This window comes from Anopheles gambiae, chromosome X (genome assembly GCF_943734735.2).
Source record: "Anopheles gambiae chromosome X, idAnoGambNW_F1_1, whole genome shotgun sequence".
NCBI classification, from domain to species: Eukaryota; Metazoa; Arthropoda; class Insecta; order Diptera; family Culicidae; genus Anopheles; species Anopheles gambiae.
In genome coordinates, this window is record NC_064600.1 from 5,024,630 (window position 1) to 5,046,901 (window position 22,272).

The following is a 22,272-nucleotide window of genomic DNA, read 5'->3' on the forward strand; positions in this document are numbered from 1 at the left end:
AACGCTCTTGGTGTGTTTGAGCGACGCATCCTCCGGACCATCTTTGGCGGTGTGTTCGAGCATGTAGCGTGGAGGAGATCAGCACGAAAGGATAAAGCACGAGCTTGCTGAGCTGTAGCTGTGAGCTGTGGAGATCGGGTGTCTTCACGGATAGGAGGCTGTAGGCAGGGATCGAGAACCCTGTAGATTGATTATTCACCGGGCTATGTCATATCGACGTGCTCTATCGTGAGCAAAAAAGAGAAAGTGTATGAGAGAGAGAGAGAGAGATAGAGATAGCTTTTTTCGTTACAGAAACATATCGTATTGGTCATGCTGCAGTGCTACGCAATGCAACAGGGTTACACAATATCATTACTCATGGACCACCATAAGTGAAACTAGTTAAGAACTCACACCGGTTCTGGGATTGATTATTAACCCATACCCTGGAGTAGATCCTCAACTTCTTGCTGCCCAATGAACTGCCTCTGACCCATGCCTGCTCTAGAATTGATTCCCAACCTGAAACTGATACCACATCCCATACCACACCTGGAACTGATTCTGAATCCATACAATATCTTGAACGGATTCCCAACTAGTATCGGTCCTGCAAAATATCACTAAACAAATTGAGCTAAAATTCCTACACTATTTCCTGTGTTTTGCCCACACTAAGTGTTTTGTCCTACACTAAGTGTTTTGCCCATGGGTTCAAGCTCCGAATGGACCGTGCTGCCCTTACGTAAGACTAACGGAGGATAGGGAGGACTAAGCAGGATATGCAATGAGTAATCAATAAGTCACTGCAAGTCCTTGACCGACAATGGCTGTTGTATCAATTATGATGCAGAAGAAGAAGAAGATTTCCTACGCTAATTCGTATGAAAGGTATGGATCCGTGATAGGTTCCAGGACCGGTATAGGTGGTTGTATCAGGCCCAGGACCAGTCTATCTGCAGACCATCCAGTATCAATTCCAGAACCAGTATGGGGTTTGTATCGGTTTAGGGCCTATTAATGGGCCATCATCAGTTCTTGAGTTGTATTAGGTTTTCGAGTCGATTATTTTGACGGAAGCCCTGTAAGTGGGCCAAATTAACTAATCCCAAACAAATACCAACCTTGGAACTGATCAGGAGCTCATACAGTTCTTCGAACTGACCCCAGCTAATCTCGAGCTAATACCATTAATGGAACTGAGACCGAACACATACTGGTGATAGGACTACTCCCGAGCCAGTCCATGCTCCATATTTGCAGACGCAATTTTCGTTCTACACCTAATAATGAACCGTTAATTGTACTGGAACAGATCTGAAACCTATTCTTATAAGGGATTTTTGCTCGGATCTACACCAATCTAGGAACATTTCTCAAACCTGTGTCGATCCTCCACCAGATACGAAACCTATGTAAATCCTAGAACAGATACCAATCCTGTTCCAAGTTCCAAGACACGAATATCAAGACCTTGTCGGCTCTGTATCTCGATCCTGGAACTGGACGAGAGCCTTTCCCGCCTCAACATGATGATCACGAACCAACACGGATCCTAGAACATACTTCAAAACTATTTCGAGGAATAGGATTTGATGTCGAGGCATTCTCAGTTCAGGAGTTTCAACTACAAATGCAGATTTCATGCCGATCTTGGAACCAATCTCGAACCTTATCTTCCCAGATCAATTCCAGCCCAGACCCGAATATCAATCCTACATATGGAACTGCAAGGATTGATCCCAAACATAGGGTTGTTCGCAAAAGTATAGCTTAATTTTGCAAAACTCACCATCACCCTTGTATTGCAGCATCGGAAACTCAACCAATCAAATCCATCCGTCCGCTCGCTTTAGTGTAAGCGAAACTGTCACGCGAGCGTGCGTTTAAAAAAGATAAATAAGTAGCCGGTTCAAGGCGCACACACACACACACAAAACCCTCCGCGAAGGACATTCCACCTGTCGTTTGCTCACTTATTATTGTTTGATACACTTTGGCGAGCCCAAAAACATTGCTGCTCATTTGTTGCCGTTTTTAACGATCGCGGGCCTCGCGAAAACTACACATACACACACACACACAACAACAACAACAAACACTGGACTGTAATGAGCATACTACCATTACCTTTTTAAGGCAGACGCAGACACACAGACACGCGGAAGACAGCATCACAGGTGCCCTTTAGCGGGCAAACATTCCGAACGCACGCCAAGAATGAGGCGCCCATCTACCCCATCTGATAAGCGCGACCCCCGACGTCTGGTGCGGAACAAATAAAGAAGTAAACCGTTTTTTTTTTGCTTTTTTAATTGGTGGTTTAAGAATTTTATTTCGAAAAAATACATCTTTCATTGTTTCGCTAGGCTGCAGGTTCTGAAGTAAAACGGAGAGAGAGAGAGAGCGTGTATGTAATAGTCCGCTATAGAATCTCGAGTAGTTGTATCCTATCCGACTCCCCACACTTCCTTTAAACCTTTTTTTTCTAAGAGGAAGTGTCGCTTCCATCGTAAGTGCAACGTTCTTAACCGAATCCCAGCGTGTGAGTGGCTCGCAGAGCAAGCCATTTCTTCATGTACCATCGGGTGGCTTTTTTTTGGTAACCCCCTAAAACAAATTCTAATCTAATGCCGGCTCGACTGTGGAGCAATTGTGCTTTTCTTCATTTTTGGTTTGTTTGTCCGCTAATGCCTTTGCTCTGCACATTCAAAACACCATTTTGCTAACCTTTTCGCTCGTCACAATTGAATGTGCAGTTAGCACGGAAAGTTAGGTAAGCGCACTGACAGCAGCGGGGTTTTTGATTTTTTTTTTTTTTTTGCAAAAGCAAAATGGCTTAACAAGCGATATCTGGTCGCAAACAGAAACACAGAAAGCTAGAGAGAAATCTACTTCTACAGCATGCAGCGGCATGAAGGTAGCAGAAACCGTTCCCTGCTACATCGCTACCATGCCAACTGGTGAAATCATTTCCCTGTTCTCTGCCGACTCGCTATCTCCTTCCCTTAAATCTAGTTCAACACTTACAACGACTGTAGGATAGTGGCTACCGTATTCTGGAAAGAATTCTGGGCTTCCACCCACTTTTCTTCGGGACAGGGAAAAAAGGACCGAAAACTCCAATGCTAGTCCGATTCGGTTCGGTTCGGTTGCCCTATTTTCGTTCGATGTCAAATGCATTTGGTTTATGAGTATGCGTAATATTCACGATTCCTAACACGCTCCTCTCTCTCTCGCTCTCTAACTCTCTGAATCTCTCTCTCTCTCTCTCTCTTCTGCCTACTATAGTGTAACGACATCAACAACAAATAGAGCTCGACAGAGGGGGTGAAGGTGGTAATGGTTGCAGTTTGGTTTGCAAGCGTTCCTCCACCGTCCTATACAAAAACGACCTCCCGTCCGACCTGTTAGGATGCGCTCCAAGGCGCTAAATTACGTTTAAATCCTTTTCTTTTCTTTTTTTTGCTTTGCTTTGCCACCCCACCCCTTCTCCGCTGCAGAGAAAAACAGCTTAACTTGTGTGTGTGTGTGTGTGTGTGTGTGTGTGTGTGTGTGTGTGTATGGTTCGTGTTGCCTATCAGCTTAACTTTTGTAGGGTGTGCTGTACATGAAATTGTTGCGTTTGCGCAAAGCGCAAACTTCCGCAAGCTGGCTGCTTCCCGTGTAACCCGCCAAATGCCTGCTTACGGGTATTTGGAGGACGAGCCGCGATCGTAGAACAGCATGTACGCCGAGCTGTTCAGCACCTCCTCGATAGGAACTTCCCGCACGATCGTGTCCGACGTGTAGTACCATCTGCCAAGCAAGCCAAAAGAAGAGAGAGAGAGAGTATAAGATAATTTCACTTACGAGCGTAATGCTATTATAATGCTCCAAACGACTCCGATCCGACTTCGGCTATTGTTAGTCTGGCTCCTACTCCGGCAAAACCCGAACCACTAGTTCCGCCCGGAGTAGGAATTATCCGGAGTCGTTCGGAGTCATCCGAAGTCGTCCGAAGTCGTCCGATTAGGAGTCGTCCGGAGTCATCCGGAGTCGTTTGGAGTCGTTTGGAGTCGGAATCGCCTGGAGTCGTTTGGAATTGGAGTTATCTGGAGCCGGCCGGAGTCGTCCGGAGTCGGAGTCGTCTGGAGACCTCTGGAGTCGTCTGAAGTCGTATTCGCCAGGGTTGGAGTCGTTAAGAGTCGTCCGGAGTCATCTGGGGTCGTTTGGAGTCAGAGTCGTCGGGATTCGTCTGGATTCGTTTGGAGCCCTTCAGAGTCATCCAGAGTCGTCCGGAGTCGCCTGGAGTCGTTCGAAGTCGTTTGAAGCCGTAGTTGTCCGGGTTGAAGTCTTTCGGAGACGTCCGGAGTCATCTGGAGTCATCTGGAGTCGTTTGGAGTCGTTTGGAGTCGGAGTCGTTTGGAGTCGGAGTCGTCGAGAGTTGTCGTCGGGAGTCATCTGGAATCGTTTGGAATCCTTCAGAGTCCTCCAAAGTCGTCTCAGTCCTCCACAGAGTCTTTTGGAGTCGTCCTAAGTCGTCTGAAGTCGTAGTCATCCGAGTTGGAGTCATTTGAAGATGGAGTCGTCCAGAGTCGGTCGGATTCGACCGGAGTCGAAGTAGTTCGGAGCCATCTGGAGTCGTTTGGAGTCGTCCGGAGTCCTCCAGAGTCGTCCGAAGTCGTCCGGAGTCGTTTGGAGTCGCCCGGAGTCGTCCAGAGTCATCTGGAGTCGTTCGGAGTCGTTCGGAGTCAATCGGAAACGACAGGAGCCGTCTGGTGCAAAGTGCTTGTGACCAGACAATCCAATTCGTTGTATTTTTTTTTATCTTTTTGTGCGTGAACTTCATACACAGGCCATTGGTTGGACGGTCGACTTGGGCCGACTCCGGAAGTCTCCGACTCCAATTGACTCCGAACGACTCCGGATAATGCTGGGCCACCTCCATCTTCCGGAATCGGTTCCGAAGTTTTGCCAATTTTACCCATCCCTAGAGCATTATCCGCCCCTGCACACTTACTTGTAGGAGTTGCGCAGCGCCCCGCGCCGATACGTGACGAAGTGACCGGCGTTTGCCTCACCAGAATGTACGATGACCGCCAGCAGGCGGTACAGGTTGCGCGGGAACATCGCACCGAACGTGTACGACCCGAACGTCATCGAGCCGGAAGGTGCGTCGGCCGCCCCCGGTCCCGCCTGGGCCCCGCCGCCGACCGCGTCCAGCCCGCTCGCCATCAGGCCGGCCGAGTAGAGCGAGGTGGTCGAGCCCCAGGGCGTGCTGATGTTGCTGTTCAGCCCGGGCTGCACGAAGCTGTACGGCGCCATCGAGAGCGTCTCGGGAAAGTGCACGCTGTCCAGCCGCTTGTGCACGTGGCCGCTCGCGTGCCACGTGGTGCGGGCGATGTGGATGCACAGGCAGGCGGGCAGCTTGCTGAACGTGAGCGTCTTCGTGTGCGCGGTCGTCTCGTGGCACGCGTCGCACTGCACCGCGTCGAGCGTTTCCGGCTGGATGAAGTCGGACAGCAGGTTGCCGATGCCGAGCCCGGGCGCGGCCGTCTCCGGCAGCGGCAGCGTGATGCTGTCGAACTTGTCGTACCGCACGGTGGACTTGTGGCCGCACCCGCCACAGCACAGCTGGCTGCCCATGCCGCCCCGGAACGGGTGCGGTATCTGGGCCTGCTGCCGGTCGCCCCACACGGACACGCGGCCCGGGCCCCGGTTGAGCCGCTCGAGCGACCGGTACGAGGCGGAGTGCCGCTTGCCCGCGAAATGGTTACCGCCCGCGTCCCCCATGCCCATGCTCGTCTGCTCGTCGCGGCCCATCGGGGTCGGCCGTACCATCGTCTGTTGCTGCTGCTGCTGCTGCAGCTGCATCCGGCTGCCAAAGCGGCGACCGCCAAACGCGACACTGATCGCGTGCGACGGGGACGCCCCGAACTCGACCAGCGAGCTTTCCTGCGACTGCTCCTCGTTCTCCGTGCACACCGAGTGGGGCGAATCGGGCGTGTGCGCCTCCGACCGGGTGTACCGCATCAGGCTGGTCGACTCGTCGTACTCGGCGTTGCAAAAGTCGGACAGCATCGCGCTGGACGGGCGGGCCGGTATGGCGTGGAAGCCCAAGTCACCCCCGCCACCACCACCACCGCCGACCACGTCGTCGAGCGCATCGGACAGGCAGCCGATCTTGCGCGGCTTTGACACCTCCTCCTCGAGCGAGCTGAGCATCACCAGCAGCAGCTCGTGCGCGTCGTGCTCCTCGGGCGAGATGACCCAGCCGAGGGCGTGCAGCGCGCGGATGACGGCGCCCGGCGCGTACGGGTCGCCCCGCAGCGTCGGATGCGTCCCGTTTACCACCTCCAGCACGTTCTGCAGCGACGAGACGAGGCTCTTCTTGTCCTTGGTGTTGTGCAGCTGCAGCCACGCGATGAACTGCGGGCAGGCGGCCAACGCCTGCAGCAGCGTGTTGAGAAAGCACGTCTTGCCGAAGTTGTGCAGCCCGGCGATCTGGCCCCGCCGCTGCCGCAGCTTGGAAGAGCCTGGTGTTAGAAGCCTGGTTAGTGGCAGCGTTTAGGGAGAAGGGAAAAAAGGTGCACACAGGCGGGGCTTACCGGACGGTCCCCAGAAGACGAACGCACCGACGACGACTGCCGCCGTCACACCGGCGGCCATCAACAGTTTTTCGCTTTCCATTGCTTACGTCTGCCACCGTTTACCGATTCCGACCACCAACCTCCTATCTCTACCAGACCATCGTCCTGCTTGCCCCAATTGCGGTGCGGCAATGTAATGGAGGTTGGAAAAACGGGGGGGAAATGAGAAGAAACAAACACCCGTGACTAAAACCAGCAACTTCGCCTACCGTTCAGCCCACTTCCCATTCACTTACTCTGTCTTTCGTTTTTCAATTTTTTCACAAAAACTCCTTTTCTCCCACGGGTGCTCTCTCTCTCTCTCCCACTCCGGCTTCGACGAAGGACAGCCAAGGTTTGTTCGGCCAAGGTTTTCTTTTACCACGTGCAGGAGGGGCAAAAAACAGGGTGCAAAAGGGGCACAGCAAACGGGGCACAAACTCACATCAGAAGGAAAAGCGTCCAGCGGGTGTAATTGCTTTTCATTTTCACTCGATGCACTATCGATCTGAGCGCTAGGCTTATGATTGTAATGTTTTTTTTTCCTTTGTTGTTGCTCTTTTGACGTTTTGCTTTTTGACACTTTGACGCTTGTGACGTTTCGGGGAGTGCTGCAGAGTGACTAGAAAACCCGATTTATCTGTAATTTTACTGATTTTTGATATGCCAACCGATTCGTATATGGGACGACAAATACTACCGATTTTTTTTATTTTTCCTACCGAAAGCACAGGTTTTTTTTAAAACTCTGATCAAGAAACCATCAAATCATTTCCCCATTCATTGTATATATGAAACTACTTTTTTCATTCAGAAGGAACGGCTTTGCCGTATTGCTTAATTAAACTCCATATAAAGTTTGTTCCCTTGTTTCAACATTAAAATCGCCTGTAGGCATGTGTAAACTCAAACTCCTAACAAAATTATATAGAGTTGAGGGTACGATGAGCTATATGGATTTATTTTCCATCATTTGCAGGAACCCAGTAGCTCAGCTCAGTAGCTCAGTAGCATAATTCGAATGGTTCGAGAAAGCTAATGTAAACACACGGTAACAGTGATACCTAATGCCGCAGATACACCAAGCGCAGTGTGAGCATCTCTACGTTTCCGCGGTAGCGCCATCGAATGACGTTTTATTTCTATGGCTGTATTGTTATACAGGCGGTCCCCGAGATACACGGTTAATGGGGACCGAAAACGGCCGCAAAATACCGCGTATCTCGAATTTCCGCGTAAGTCGAATCTCGTGATTTCCAGCTAAAATATCACAAATTATCGTGTAATTTTGCAAGTAGGGGGCGTTTTTAGTCACTTTGTGAATTATTTGATATGATTCTGACTGAAAATAACTGTTTTAAACCTTTTGAAATAGTTTTTAACATTCGATCAAAACGGAAATTATTTGGCAATTTGCAATTGATGTGTCAAATCAGTACAATTTGCTCAAAGAATTGTCAAATTTAGAAAACCGCGTATCTCCGAATCCGCGTATAAGAGGTACCGTGTATCTCGGGGACCGCCTGTACGCGTTTCTGCAGGGGCGGAAACGCGCGTTGTGTATTTTCGGCCTGAGGGTGGAAATACACGCACGGAGATCGTCTCGATACCACAAAATACTCGCCTTGTTCAAAATTTCGTTTTGCGTTCACATCAGCAGCATCGTTTTAATTGAATTTAATTACCTAATTTTAAAACATATCGAAAACTACCGAAAAAAAAAATTGGTGCTCCTACCGAATACCGCCAAAATTATCTGGTCACACTGCTATTTACAAACCTTTCGCTTATAGCACGTCCACAGTGGGCTAGCTACAGCTTGGGTGATTGACTATTTTTCCTATTTTATAATGAAACATTTACAAATGAGACTTTAAGTACAAAATCGGTATGAACCAAAAAATTCGGTATGATTACTTTGTTTAGGTTAGAATGTCTTGTCGGGCTTTCACATTGACGATGTGAACGGGTATGTAAACCTGCGCTATGCATTAGCTGTCAAATTTGAAGCTGTCACTTGCCTTGCTTGTTTTGTCGGGTGCGTTTGTTTTTCTCTTTCTTTTTTTTTTGTTCGCCATCCATCAGCACAGCGAGCGAACGATACACGTGTTGGCGGCCGTAAGCAAAACAATATCGATTCAAGTCCGGCTTCGAGTTAATTCGTATCTTTCCCCTAATGGTAGTGAATATGAGCAAAAAGCACGTGTCCCGCAAGCTGAAATCGGCCTGGCGCAAACACATCGACATCTCGGATGTGGACCAGTTCCTCGAGGAGCAGCGGCAGGATGAGCGCATCGGGGGCCGGATCGCGGACAAGCCCGACCAGGAGCTGTTCAGCGAGGAGAAGCGGCCGGCCAAAGCGAAGTCGACGCAGCGCGAGCTGCGCCGGAACAAGTTTGGCGAGCTGCCCCGCTCGCTGCTGCCGCTCGTCAACACATCGAACGTGAGCGATCCGGTGGTGAAGCGCAACGTGAAGAAGAGCCGGGTGACGCTCGCCCCGGTCGCCCCGGTAGCGTCGGTGCGCTTCCGCAAGAGGGGCCGCCCGAGCGGCATTGCCAAGCCGACCCAGGAGGACCTGTGGGCGAAGGAGACGCCCGTGCCTGGCGAGCTGCAGAACGAGTGGATCGCGAAGGAGCTGGTGCATCACACGCTCGCCCACACGGGCAAACCGCTCGTGACGAACCTGCCCGCCCGGATGGACCCCGAGCAGCGGCGGGTGCCGCTGCGCAAGCGGCTACCGGCCGAGGGGCTCAGTTACAATCCCGCCATAGACGACTACCTCGAGCTGAAGGACAAGCTGGTGAAGGAGGAGAAGAAGATCATCCGGCACGAGGAGCATCTCGACCGGGTGCTCACGAGCAAGCTGGGCAAGATGACGCCGGAGGAGCGGTACCGCACGGCGATCAGCGAGATGTCCGAGGGGCTGCTCAAACCGGACAAGAACAACCAATCGGAGGAAGAGGAGGATGAAAAGAAAAAGGATGAAGAGGAGGAGGAAAAGCCGGTAGTGGTGGCCAAGGCCAAGAAGCGCATCTCGAAGGCGAAGAAGCGGGCCCGCATGCTGCAGCACAAGGAGGAGAAGCTGCTCGAGCAGGAGCTGCACAAGCTGGTCGAGATCGATCGGGTGGAGGAGATCGCGGCCGAGGTGGAGCAGGAGGTGCAGCAGACGCAGCGCAAGGCCGAGTACCGGGTGCGCAAGCGGAAGGCGATGCGGGCCAAGCTCGACCTGCCGATCGACTTCGTCGAGCCGGAGAAGCTGTCCGGCAGCCTGCGCACGATCGAGCCGCTGAATAATCTGCTCGCGACCGGCCTGCCGAAGGTGCGCAAGGTCAGCATCCTGAAGCGGACGCGCGCCGAGGTGGAGCGCAAGATGCGCCGCATCCCGACCAAGCGGTACACGCGCAGCTCGCACAAGGAGCCGATGCTGCCCCCGACCAAGCCGGCGAAGCGCGCGAAATGAAGCGGAAAGCGTGCGGACGAGGGCAAGGCAACATTTGATAAGGTCTACTATTTTTTTTTTGTTAGTCATTTTTTAGGTGGGTGTTTCTATCAACAAAAGCAGGCAATAGGCAACATGGCATCAGACCATGCCTCCCTATCGAACAGAATGTAGGAATTGCTTTTGAAACCCACCAGCTGCTTTAAAATAATCTACCCAAGATAGTACCTTTGTGTGCTTGATCGCAACAATTGTGTGCGTAGGAACAGTTTTTCCTCAGTACGTAGCGAAAAGTTCAGAAAAGGAGGAAAAAATCCTTCGGAAGTTATTTCCATTAAAAGCAGCATCTTATTTGTCGCTTTGCTGTTAATATAAAAGCGACATCCAACCACTTTTGGGCTCAATAAACACATTACAATGAACCATCGTCAAACAAAAAGCGGTGTTTTGCTTGAATTAGAATATCTGCATCTTGCATAGCAGTGCTAAAATGTTCTTTTTTTTTGCATTTTTCTTTCATTTGTCATCTCTGTTTGCAAGCTAACGACCGCATCACAACATTTGAACGCGTTTTGGAGATTTGATCAGTTCATAATGGATACAGGTTGACACATCCTAGCAGAAGCAGTCTTCGTTTGACGTTTACCTCGTTACCAGTTTGTCTACATTTTGTACGAAATGCTTAATTCAATTAAAAACATTTAGAGTTTTTTTTTATATCCTTTTTGGACTTGTTTGGTGAAATTCCTAGTGCAATAGTTATTCGCTCTACACGTAAGAACACCCAAGTGCCACAGAATAAGCTAAAATCAAATAACCATAGAAAAAAAAAGAAAGCTCCATAGCTTCACTGGTTTGCTCAACAGGCGTTTTCAATTCATCATGATATAGCTGTCCTTTTCTTTTAATGTGTTTCGCCTAACTTCATCTAATCATGTCCTATATGGTCTTCTAATTTTTCGAGCAAAAATCGACCATTACTCAAATCTCACTTACTTCAGTGCTGGTAATTTACATTGGAGTTTTAGTATTTAAACAATCGTATCGCCGTTCTAGTGATGCATAACTTCAATGCGAAACCATACAACAGCACAGAGGGAATGAGAGAGCTCTCCTAACGAGGTAGTTCCACTGTGTCACTAACTCACCAACAGATGGCGCCACCACCTTTTTTGATATTGCCCCGGAAATGCTGTCAGTCGCTGCCAAAGCACGCTGTCAGTTAGGTAGCGGTAATCGCTACTGCGGGCGTGCGGGCGTGCGTGCGGAAAAATAAAAATTGTTTAATTCTGACGCATGCGGATTTACCCAAATAGCCAGCTCGTACTTTATAGCTGATTTAGGGCTGTTTAACGAAAAATCGTTCCGATGTCGTACTTTGTGGCTGATTAAGAGATAGGCGGTACTTTGCGGAACTATGGAGCTTTTTAACAGGCACATGGTACTCTTTGGAACTTTGAGGCTGATTAGCACTATGTGTAGGGTTCATAATAGAACTTGAAGGCTTGTTAAGAAAGGGTACTGAACTTGGTGGAACTTTATAGCTTTTTAATGCATGACATCGGTTCAAGGTGGCTCTTGTTAAAGTGTCAAAGACGGACGCCGGCAATAATCTCATTGCTGCTGCACAAGTTAGATTCGTTAATTGAAGAATGAATATTGAGTGAAGTGATTGTGAATTATCAGTAATTTGTGTAAAATTGTGTGTAATTCATCAATACAAAAGATTTAGAAATATACATATGTGTTTAAACGAAACAAATCATGTTGTTTATTTCATCGCTGACGCTTGCTTGAAAATAAAACACAAAGAAAAATAATCCCTGGCATCGTGGCATAAGGAAGCTGCTTAGGCGCTGTTTGAAAGACCCATATAGAACTTTGATGCTGTTTATCTACTGCAAAAGGCGAATTAGAGCAGCGATCTTTAGCGTGCCAAAATGAGCTGCTTAAGCAATTCTGGCTATTTGGGTAAACTGTCACCCGCAGCGGGTGTCAAGTTCCATACATTGGGGGCCTTCACGATTCTAGTTAGTTTTTTGTATGGAGTTTGACAGTTGGAGGCTGAAATAATGTAAACACGCCATACAAAACCACACAAAAAACTAGCCTGCAATTTTCAGTCTAGATTATTCTAGCCACAAAGCTAGAATTAGATTCGAGTACCTGCTCGAAAACACGGTGTTGTTTACATTTATCCCAAGGTGCATTGAAGAAATCAGGTGATCGAATCTGGAGTCAAAGTGTATGTAGTCCAGGTGGTCTCATAGCATTTTTTTTATAACCAAATTTGAATATCACTTTTTGACAGAACGAGTGAAAACTTTTGCTCCAATGAGCTTTCTGGAGGCTTGACGAACACTCAAAACACTCTTAAAATCTTCATTAAGAAGCAGAAGCGATAAAAATCAGTCTTCTAAATTCATACACCTTGGGATAAGCCCACCTGTATATTCTACTCACTTAGATAGTTGCTCGAAAACTGCTATACAATGCAAACAGCTGATAGGCTGAAATTTCAGCCTAGGAGCTTCAAACGGAAAGGGCCCCATTTTCAGAAAACGCACGCATGCCAGCTGGAGCGATTAACGCTGCCTTACTGTCTCAGCTGCTAGCACGGCGTACGTAGAAACGCTCTTCTACATTCAACCACGACTTCGAGTGCGATGCGCTTGCGCTCAGCTGTCAAGCGCCCGGTTGCGACTCGCCACGGTAAGCTGTCAGTTTGCTTGCCGATGACCCAGCCCGGCCTTTGTTTGGGCGGGTGGGGTGATGGAGAAAAAGCAGTTGTGTCAAATTGTGCGCGTCATTCATTGACTCTGATCATTCCGAGCCGGATGGTACGTTCACGGGCCGTGCGGAACTGTGCCTCGAGCGATCGCAAACGAACACCCGGGTGGTTGGCCCGCAATTGCTAGCGAAGCGCAGTGGTTTTACTCCGATCTAAAGTGTGTATTCGTGTCGTTTTCCGGTTCCGTGTTGTTCATTGGTGCATTTCGTCGTAGCTAGAAGGGGGCTGCTGCAGTAGGCAGGACAGTCTGCGGGTGGGTTTTTTTTTTTTGGTTGGTTGCTGGTGCAAGGAGCATTCACCTCCCCCCTGGCTACGGGTGCATCCATTCGTTCGCATACTTTTATGGCCTATCGGCGAAGGCCGCCCAAGGGTGTGTGTCTTTTCGCTTGTGTATCACAAAATGGCGAACAGTTGCTGAAAGCGTTTGCGTTTCTGGGGGACTAAAAAACACTCTTTCTCTGCCGCGGGTTCTGGTGTCGAAAACATTCCATTTCGTGTTGAAGTTAGCGTTGTGGAGCCGGTTAGGAAGAAAGGATAGCGAGCGTGGGGTGTGGCCATTTGCGTGTCTTTGTTCGTTTTGTGGAAGAAGAACGAGGTGGAAGGAGAAGGAGAAGGACAGAAGAGAAAGCGCATTTTACGACCGAGGCTCGATTGGTCCTGCGACACGACGGCGTAGGAAAGATGGTAATAAAATCTGAGCAAAATCCCCTTTCCATTTTGAGGTTAACATTCGCTCCGTCTCTCTTGTCTTTGTCTCCAGCAGCAGCAACAGCCGTCGCCGTCGATGCTGGTCGAGCTGGAGGCGCTGCTGGATCGCCTCTACCAAGGGCAGGTGAGCAACGAGGAGAAGCAGCGGATCGAGCAGCAGCTGCGGCAGTACCGGCGGACGTCCTTCAACTGGCGCTACTGTCTCGAGCATCTGGACACGTTCCGCAACAATCAGTACCTGTGGTACTTTGCGGCTAGCACGATCGAGGAGATGATCAGGGGTACCGCGACGTGGAAGCAGCTGGACCAGTCGGAGCGGCAGCAGGTGCTGCACGGTTTGATGCGCGTGATGCGCAGCTACCCGGCGGACGTGCCGCCCCTGCAGCGCGACAAGGTGGCGCACATGCTGGTGCAGGTCGTGCAGAAGACCGGCAGCAGCGACCCGGCGAACAGCTACGGCACGTTCGTGGAGGTGACGGTGGAGCTGCTGCGCGACAAGTTCCAGCTCGGGCTGGCGCTGTGCCGCGCGATCGGCGAAAACGTGGGCCGGTCCGCGAGCGCGCCGGAAGACTTTACGGAGACCGTGCAGCGGCACGCGCCCCGCATCATGCACGAGGTGAACCGGTGCTGCGGGCTGTTCGCGATGATGGCGACGGGCAGCCCGACCGGCACGCCGCTCGATGCGCTGCCGCCGGACTGCAAGCACCGCTACTGCATCCAGCTGATGGAGCTGGTGCACCAGTACTTCACCTGGATGCGGCTGGACCAGCTGGACGCGGCGCTGATTGGCAACGTAGCGATGCTGGCGTGCGCCGGCGACCCGAAAATGACCGACGCTGCGACCGGCAGCGTGAGCGCCCTAACCGAGCTGCTCCACCGGAACGAGTGCATGGGGGTGGAGCCGGGTCGCCGGCTGGCCGAAGCGATCTTTAGCATTCTGGTGCACGTGACGCAGAATTCGACGGACGATTTCTACCAGCTGCGGGTGTGCGATCTGCTGCGGCAGTACATGAAGCGGGGCTGGCCGCACGGCGATCTGCTGCTGGCGCGCGGGGACGAGGTCCTGATGATGCTGTTTCGCTTCACGGTCGACTGCGCCAAGACGGAGCTGGCGCTGTACCTCGCCGACCGGGTGAGCCTGTGGAAGTACGTGCTGAGCGAGCCGCGGATTCAGCTAAACCCCCTGCTCGCCCAGCAGCTGCTGGGTTTCATGCACTCGACGCTGTTCTTGAGGAACTTCCCGATCTTTGAGCAGTTTCACACGAATGATCTGGATGCGAATGTATGTATGCGAGTTCTTTTTTGTTTTATTTTTTTTTTTTTTCGCTCTAATAATTCCTTTTTTCTCACGCCCTTTTCTCCCTCGCGTAGTGTCTCGAAATGAATCTGGATCACTATCACAATCAATGCTACGACCTGATCATACAGCTGGCACAGTTGCTGGCGCCGAACCAGCTGCAGGAGCTGATGCAGTCGGTGCTGCTGTCGAACGGTGGCCACGCTGACAAAGGCGGCAACCCCTACATCGACTGTGTGCAGCTGTTCCGCGCGATGGTCGAGGCGCTCCGCGGCAACGGGCTAGCGCTCGGCCAGTACAGCGAGAATCAGATACGCCTCTGCATGGTGGACTACGTTGCCGCCAGCCGGCTGGCGGTCGAGCTGACGCGCGCCGTCTATAGCAGGCTGGCGCCGGTCGACGAGTACGTCCACGAGGCGACGGTCGCCCACATCCAACTGCTGGTCGAGCTGTCCGGGCTGCTGCAGCCGCTGCTGCAGCTGTGCAAGCGCATGAGACACGCGAAGAGCATCTTTTCGGCGTAAGTTATGGGCAAGGGACAGGGGGTTTTGTGTCCCGGTTAAGATGCGCCATTTGTTACAGGGTTTTCCAAGTCAGTTTCGACTGTAAACACTGTTATTCAACGACGTGCAAAATGTTACTCAAGATCGATTTGACATTATCATTTCCATCGTTATAATTTTTAATATCTTCTATACCGGAGTTTGAAGCCGGATCGCATCACCCGTTGGTATTGAAGTGTTGAAAATAATGTTGATGAAATTACAAATTATTATGATGGAACTGAAATGTCAGAGTGAAGGGGAATAACACGCGGTGAAAAAACAATGTTTACATTCGAAAGTGACTGTATAATCACTCTCTTTCTTTGGCATTCCGGTTCAGATCTTTAACAGCTGTTGGCACTAAATTTTGCCTCTAAGGCTGTGCTCTCCAACCATGTTTGGATCACGGACCACTTAGCATTGCATGTACAGGTATTCCCCGATGTATGTTTTTGATGGGTTGATGCTAACTACAGGGTTTAATGGGGGTTTCATAGTAGAGGGACACTTCTTTGACTCTTTATTAGTGGAAATGAACTTCTTGTTGGAAATTTGACTCATTAAGTTCATTTCACGTATGGATGAGTCAATAAAGTGTCCCATAGCTATGAGAACTCCTGGAAAAACCCTGTAATTAAATTCATATTAATATCGCGTATATAGAGTATGGCGGATACCTTTACATATTTTCCATGGCTCACATTAATAGAGGATATTTTTTATAGACTTGTTTTTTTCTTCTCCATCTTCTTCATCGATGAAGTTTGAATATTTTCTGTTGGTTGTGGGGAATATTTTTTTTTACAATATGTAATTGGCAGTTTGCTAAGCTGGCACGTAAGTCTTTAGCGTAAAAATTAAATAGATAAAATTGATATAGTTTTTTTGTTTAACAAAAAACAAGAAATTCCTGGTAATGTGATGTTATGACATAACAGTTTTCATAACACTGCTCAAATATCTAGTAAACGTATTATAATTTCTATTGGAGCCAAAACTAGTTGACAATTGCAGACGAGTAGAAGTTGCAAAAACATAATTTTATGATGCTTTAGAGCCGTTTTTCTATGACATTGTATTAAACCACTTTCTCAACTTTTCCTCCTTCGCAGACTGACGCAGCTGATACTGGAAACGATGCATTACATGCAGCTCGGGCCGGCGTCGAATGTGCACGTGGCCGGCCTGGGCCTGATCGAACGCCGGATCTCGCCGATCGTAACGAGCGAGATGCTGCACGCGATCGTGACCGAGCTGCCCCGCTATCTGGTCGACTACCAGCTCCCGGCCGCCGACGCCGGCAGGTGGATGGAGATGGTGCGGGCCGCCCTCGAGCTGCTCGACCTGTTCCTGTCCAAGGCGCTGCTGGGCCCGCGCACGAGCACGCTCGTGCTGGAGCAGCTGAGCAAGTGCGGAGGCCTCGCGAAACTGCCCCATCTGGACCGGGCCACGCGCGGCAAGGCGTACTGGGTGGTGTGCGGCTGCCTGCTGCAGGCGGAGCAGGAAATGATGCGGGAGCAGGGAGCGATAGCGACGGCATCGAACAACAATAACAACAACAACCCGACCAACGGGCTCCCGTCGGCGATGCTGAACCAGTACGTCGGCACGATTGCGCGCGGGCTGGTCGAGTTCCAGCCGAACCAGTGGGCCCAGTCACCGGGCGACGGCCAGAACCAGATGGTGCGCGTGCTGGTGGGCGAACTGCGCGACCTGACCGATCTGCTCGCCTACTTCGAGACGCACAGCAGCAGCACGATGCGCAACCGGCTCGCGCACGCCATGGCCCGACCGATCGAGCAGATGCTCGCCATCTTCCGCGGCACGAGCGGCAGCCTGATGGTGGCGATCGACGCGACCGGCGTCGAGCTGGTCGACAGTTTGCTCGACTTCTGCAATCAGGCGGTGAGCGCACTGCAGTCCAAGCTGGACATGCGCCAGCTGCAGCAGGTGATCGACACGCTGCACCAGCTGTTCACCGCGGAGGAGCGGTACGGCAAGTATCGGCTCCGGTCCGCGAACACGCTGCTCGGCATGTTCCGCAAGCTGGTGCCGGATCCGCGGAACCAGTCGCTAATGCCGGTCATTGTGCAGGTGGTGCTGCAGCAGATGCTGCCAGCCATGGCGGACGACACCAGGTTTAACCGGGTGGAAGATTCGTTCACCTACGAGGACGTGCTCGTCGAGCTGTACTCGCTGCTGAACGATCTGCTGCATCACCGCTGGCAGTACTTTGTCGTGAGCAACTTGATGATGTCGGGCGAGCCGGACATGCGCACGATCCTGCAGACGGAATCGTTCCTCGCGATCATGAACGCGTACGGGTACGTGCTGACGAGCCACACCCACTATCCGCGGGTCGTGCGCTACGTGCTGAAATCGCTCGTGATGCTGGACGAGCGGCGCAATCTCTTCCGGCTGCCGTTCTTCGTCGAGCGGCTCATGGACGACTTTATCCGGTCGCTGCTGGAGCTCGCCCTGTCCAACACGGGCAGCCTGCTGCTCGAGCAGATCGCGAAAACGCTGTACGGCATCTCGCGCGTCGACCCGCTCCGGATACGGGTGGTCATGTTCGGGCTGAATCTGCCCACCGACACCACCACCTTCAACATGCTGCAAGCGGCCGATGTATGTAACGTATGCTGCTGCCTACCGTGGCTGAGTGTGTATGTTTTAATGCCTGTATTTGTTTTTGTTGTTTTTTTTTTGTCTTTTTGCAGGATCCACCATCCTTTCAAGCAGTCATCGAACGTATGGTGAAGGAAGCAAACGCCCGTGCATCAGAGCTGTGAAGAAACAAAACCGAACTAGGCAGCGCATCTTGTCTTCTCGGTAGGGTTACCATTACTTGGAGGAGCTTATTGGATTTTGGGTTTTTTGTTGTCTTAATTATTCCTATTCCTATTATCTTATCATATTATTAGCATTTTAATGATTTGACTGCTTCTTTGACTGGCATAACCGATATGGTATGATCGCAACTAGACCTAAGTACAGACAGCATCGATCCAAACCGTTGGATCAGAAAGCTTTTCATGTATAGACAGCCTTTTTTTTCATTTATTTTAATCCTTGATCACAAATGATAACACCTCGCAGCAACGCATAACTAGCTGCCGAAGGTGGAGCAATCGTATTAATAATAGTTAAAAGAGTTTTTTTTGCTTTTACTTTAAAAAAACGTATTCCTTAGACGCGGCATTTAATGCTGTGCATTGAACAACAATTTTAGTTCAGTAAATAGTTTCCTAGGAGAAGCAAAAACGTGCAGGAGGGAACGAGTTGTGTAAATAGCGAAGTGATGAAAGAGAGGAAATAGAGAGATATAGTATATATATATAGAAGTGAGGAACGAGAGAAGGAGAGAGGTTGTATATATAGAAGTGAGGAACGAGAGAAGGAGAGAGGTTGTATATAAAGAAGTGAGGAACGAGAGAAGGAGAGAGGTTGTATATAAAGAAGTGAGGAACGATTGATGAAAGAGATAAAGAGGAGAGAGAAGAGAGAGAAGAGAGAGAAGAGAGAGAAGAGAGAGAAGAGAGAGAAGAGAGAGAAGAGAGAGAGAAGAGAGAGAAGAGAGAGAAGAGAGAGGAGAGAAGAGAGAAGAGAGAGAAGAGAGAGAAGAGAGAGAAGAGAGAGAAGAGAGAGAAGAGAGAAAAGAGAGAGAAGAGAGAGAAGAGAGAGAAGAGAGAGAAGAGAGAGAAGAGAGAGAAGAGAGAGGAGAGAAGAGAGAGGAGAGAGAGAGAGGAGAGAAGAGAGAGGAGAGAAGAGAGAGGAGAGAGAGAGAGAGGAGAGAGAGAGAGAGAAGAGAGAGAGAAGAGAGAGAGAAGAGAGAGAGCGAAGAGAGAGAGAGAGCGAAGAGAGAGAGAGAGAGCGAAGAGAGAGAGAGAGCGAAGAGAGAGAAGAGAAAAGAAAAAGAGAGAATAGAGGTAATTCCGCGCGATCACCATCCATATACAAAAAACTGCTCTAATTGCATGGATTATAGTGGAATAGTTGGAATGGAACGCATGGAAATGGAGTCCCTCGCAATCCCAAAAAAGTTTGTTACTGTACACAGCCAAGAGTTAAAATAGTTTGGTTTATTTTTGTTCCCCACTCATGGATCCTCGTTCACTATAATCAACTATAAACGCGCCAGAAGGGTCAGAAGAAAGCCATATTATCATTATCCATTTTCAACTGTCTACTAGTATGTCTGCAAATGGCGTAGGCCTCAACCAAACCTCAAAAATGCAACGCGTTCGGGTCCGCGAGTATTCTTTTCCTTTGTTAGTTTTTTTGTTTGTTTGTATATTGTTTCGACAATGCATTAGGCTTTCGAAACGGACATTTAGAGAGTAATTACAGGACGGACACTTTGAAAGAGAAAAACACATTAAACGACAGGATCATTTTGTTTGCCACTACACACACCGTAAGCGCCATCGAGTGAACCATACTCAGTGAACCATCGAGCCACGTGTGCTACTACGCGCCTAGCAAGTAACTAGAAGCAAACAGCACAATGCAATAGACAGAATAGCTAATATGTTAAAACTTTGTTTATTTTCTCATCTCACCGTTGTCCATACAAGTTGCCAAAAACACTAATCACTACTGATAGCAACACACTTAAGATTAGCTAAGGAGCGCAAAGCTGCATTTAAATAGTACGTTTAGTTTGTTGTACCGAAGCAAAAAAATGACACCAGTGACCAGAGCAAAGATTCCAATGAGAGAGAGAGAAAGTGAGAGAGATAGCGAAGAAGAACTGTGACGTGATATTTACAACAAGCAGAAACTTTACGCATATTGTAGCAATATTTATTTCGATAAATAGTAAGCCCGTAAACGAAGCGAACGTGTAATAACAAAACAGGCAGTGTGTTTTTCGGCTCGATACAAAATTAAAGTCGGCATCCTATCCCTTTTTGGTCCGAAATTTAAATCTACTGTTTAAGAATCAGTTTCTACTATTTGTTTTTTGTTTGTTAAAGGTTTAATTTAACGCAGTACTACACACTACCGAACTGTAAAACGAGCATACTTCTAATTTTCGCGATCAAGTGCGATCGGAATTGTATTTAAACATTTTCCAGAAAAAAATAAAATTTCCTATGTCCGGCTATTACACCACTGTGTCAGTTTGACGTAAGCGCACGAGCGCCTTTATTTACCTTGGCAGGCAGTTGGTCCATTTGCCAAGTGTGTATTGCATGTGTTTGTCGTCGGCGCCGCTATAAGCATTCCACCAGTCAAAAGGGTACGATTGGAAAGAAATTCGTTTTTTTTCGAGAATTAGCGAACAGTGGCATCGAGGCGTCGTTGGAGCATCCTAAATCTGCACCATCCTTGGCAGAAAAACAAGCTCATTTTGGAGGAGAAGCGCATCGCGGTGAAATGTGTTGCTGTTGATGCCGTACACCGCGTGCAGTACACAACCACACACACACCATCACAGCACGCACGTTCCACGATGGTGCTGCCCAACATTCTCGTGACAGGTGCGTGTTACCATTTCCCGGCCTTTCCTTTCATCATTTCCTCCCCCTATATCACTCGACTGATCTTTGCCGCTGTTTCCATCGCACCCGTCCGCACAGGAACGCCCGGCACGGGTAAGTCGGAACTGTGCCGGCAGCTGGCGGACAAGCTCGGCTTCCGGTGGCAGAACGTGAGCGAGATCGTGACCGAGCACAAGTTCGTGGAGGAGTACGACGAGGAGTTCGAGTGCCCGGTGCTGGACGAGGACCGGCTGCTCGACCATCTCGAGCCGCTGATGCAGGAGGGCGGCTGCGCGGTCGAGTACCACAGCTCGGAGTTCTTCCCGGAGCGCTGGTTCGCGTCGGTCTGGGTCGTCCGCTGCTCGACCTCGCTGCTGTACGACCGGCTGCAGGCGCGCGAGTACGGCGAGCGCAAGATCAAGTCGAACATGGAGTGCGAAATCTTCCAGATACCGCTGGACGAGGCGCGGGACGCGTACCGGAAGGAGATCATCCACGAGGTGACGAGCGACACGGCGGCGGATCTGGACGCGACGGTCGAGCGCGTGCGCGACTGGCTGGAGCAGTGGAAGGCGAAGCACAATAAATCGTAAACCCCCCCCCCCCCCCCATCAATTCAACCCCTCGTTCAACCGGACGTTGCGTTTTTGTGTTGGGTCGACGGAGCCGATCTGCCCGAAAGCAGGAAAGGAAGAAAAAAAAAGCGAATTCGTCTCCGCGTTGCCAGCAGCGAAGCTACCGACAAACCAACACCGGGCGTCAGGCGGCTCCGGGCAAGGTGGTACGAAAATAGAATTTGTACTCACTTGCACAAAACAACCAGCACGACGCAAACGCCAAACTGCTCCAGGGTTTCCTCGGCTTCACCACAATCAAACGAAAGCTTTTGCAACGCTCGGTGTCTCCCAGGCCGCCCATGCGGCAATGCAAGGCGGGAAAAGGATTGTACAGCGAGTGCGTCTTTCGGTGACCCACGTTCTTCGGGGGTGTAATTTGATATACCGCCAATGAGCATTTCAACTGTTTGTGGATGGTTGCCGAAAGGGGTTCACTTTTCATCCCTTCAACGGTTATTTATAGTTCAAGTGCGTTTTTTTTGCTCTCAATCCAAGCCCTGATTGGATGGATGTTTTAGATGTTTTTTTTTTATTTATGGATCAATATCAATCGTTATGATTTTTTGCTACTTTTTTGAAGCATAATTCTGATAGCTGGCTGCTTGGATATTTAAAACAATACTTGATGCACTTTAGAAGATGTTTCATCCCGTGCCTTTTAAATCGTTGGATTTAATCTACTTCCAGCACTTTAAGTCGTTCTGTGGCCCGATACCCGTATATGATTTTTATTTTCAAACTGAAATAACTCTTAATTAAAAAAAGGAATTATAAAAATTTCTTTAACATATCTTTA

The 22,272-nt window shown here is 49.8% G+C and overlaps 4 protein-coding genes across 7 annotated transcripts; 3 read left to right on the forward strand and 1 right to left on the reverse strand.

Moving 5' to 3' along the window:
- Window positions 1-2,650: 2,650 nt before the first annotated feature.
- On the reverse strand, window positions 2,651-7,208 carry LOC1271988 (ubiquitin carboxyl-terminal hydrolase 30 homolog). The gene is made up of 4 exons (XM_310850.5): window positions 6,851-7,208; window positions 6,573-6,719; window positions 4,985-6,500; window positions 2,651-3,780 (listed from the first exon to the last, which is right to left on the reverse strand). Exons 2-4 carry the CDS (start codon window positions 6,652-6,654, stop codon window positions 3,669-3,671), a joined length of 1,710 nt encoding a protein of 569 aa, XP_310850.5. The 5' UTR covers window positions 6,655-6,719; window positions 6,851-7,208; the 3' UTR covers window positions 2,651-3,668.
- Window positions 7,209-8,581: 1,373 nt separating this feature from the next.
- On the forward strand, window positions 8,582-10,471 carry LOC1271987 (ribosome biogenesis protein NOP53). Its single transcript, XM_310849.5, has 2 exons — window positions 8,582-8,711; window positions 8,777-10,471. The coding sequence occupies exon 2, from the start codon at window positions 8,782-8,784 to the stop codon at window positions 10,051-10,053; it is 1,272 nt and encodes a 423-aa protein (XP_310849.5). The 5' UTR covers window positions 8,582-8,711; window positions 8,777-8,781; the 3' UTR covers window positions 10,054-10,471.
- Window positions 10,472-12,815: 2,344 nt separating this feature from the next.
- On the forward strand, window positions 12,816-20,486 carry LOC3289647 (uncharacterized). 4 transcript variants are annotated; one of them, XM_061657498.1, is made up of 6 exons: window positions 12,816-13,507; window positions 13,584-14,813; window positions 14,903-15,348; window positions 16,486-18,001; window positions 18,094-18,205; window positions 18,298-20,486. In XM_061657498.1, exons 1-5 carry the CDS (start codon window positions 13,505-13,507, stop codon window positions 18,163-18,165), a joined length of 3,267 nt encoding a protein of 1,088 aa, XP_061513482.1. In that variant the 5' UTR covers window positions 12,816-13,504; the 3' UTR covers window positions 18,166-18,205; window positions 18,298-20,486. The 4 variants fall into 4 exon arrangements, with proteins under 4 accessions (XP_061513482.1, XP_061513495.1, XP_566117.5 ...); XM_061657511.1 differs by having other exon boundaries at window positions 13,587-14,813; XM_566117.5 differs by having other exon boundaries at window positions 18,094-20,486.
- A 49-nt stretch (window positions 20,487-20,535) lies between these two features.
- Window positions 20,536-21,479, forward strand: LOC1271986 (adenylate kinase isoenzyme 6 homolog). The gene is made up of 2 exons (XM_310848.4): window positions 20,536-20,859; window positions 20,959-21,479. Exons 1-2 carry the CDS (start codon window positions 20,832-20,834, stop codon window positions 21,450-21,452), a joined length of 522 nt encoding a protein of 173 aa, XP_310848.3. The 5' UTR covers window positions 20,536-20,831; the 3' UTR covers window positions 21,453-21,479.
- The last annotated feature ends 793 nt before the right edge of the window (window positions 21,480-22,272 follow it).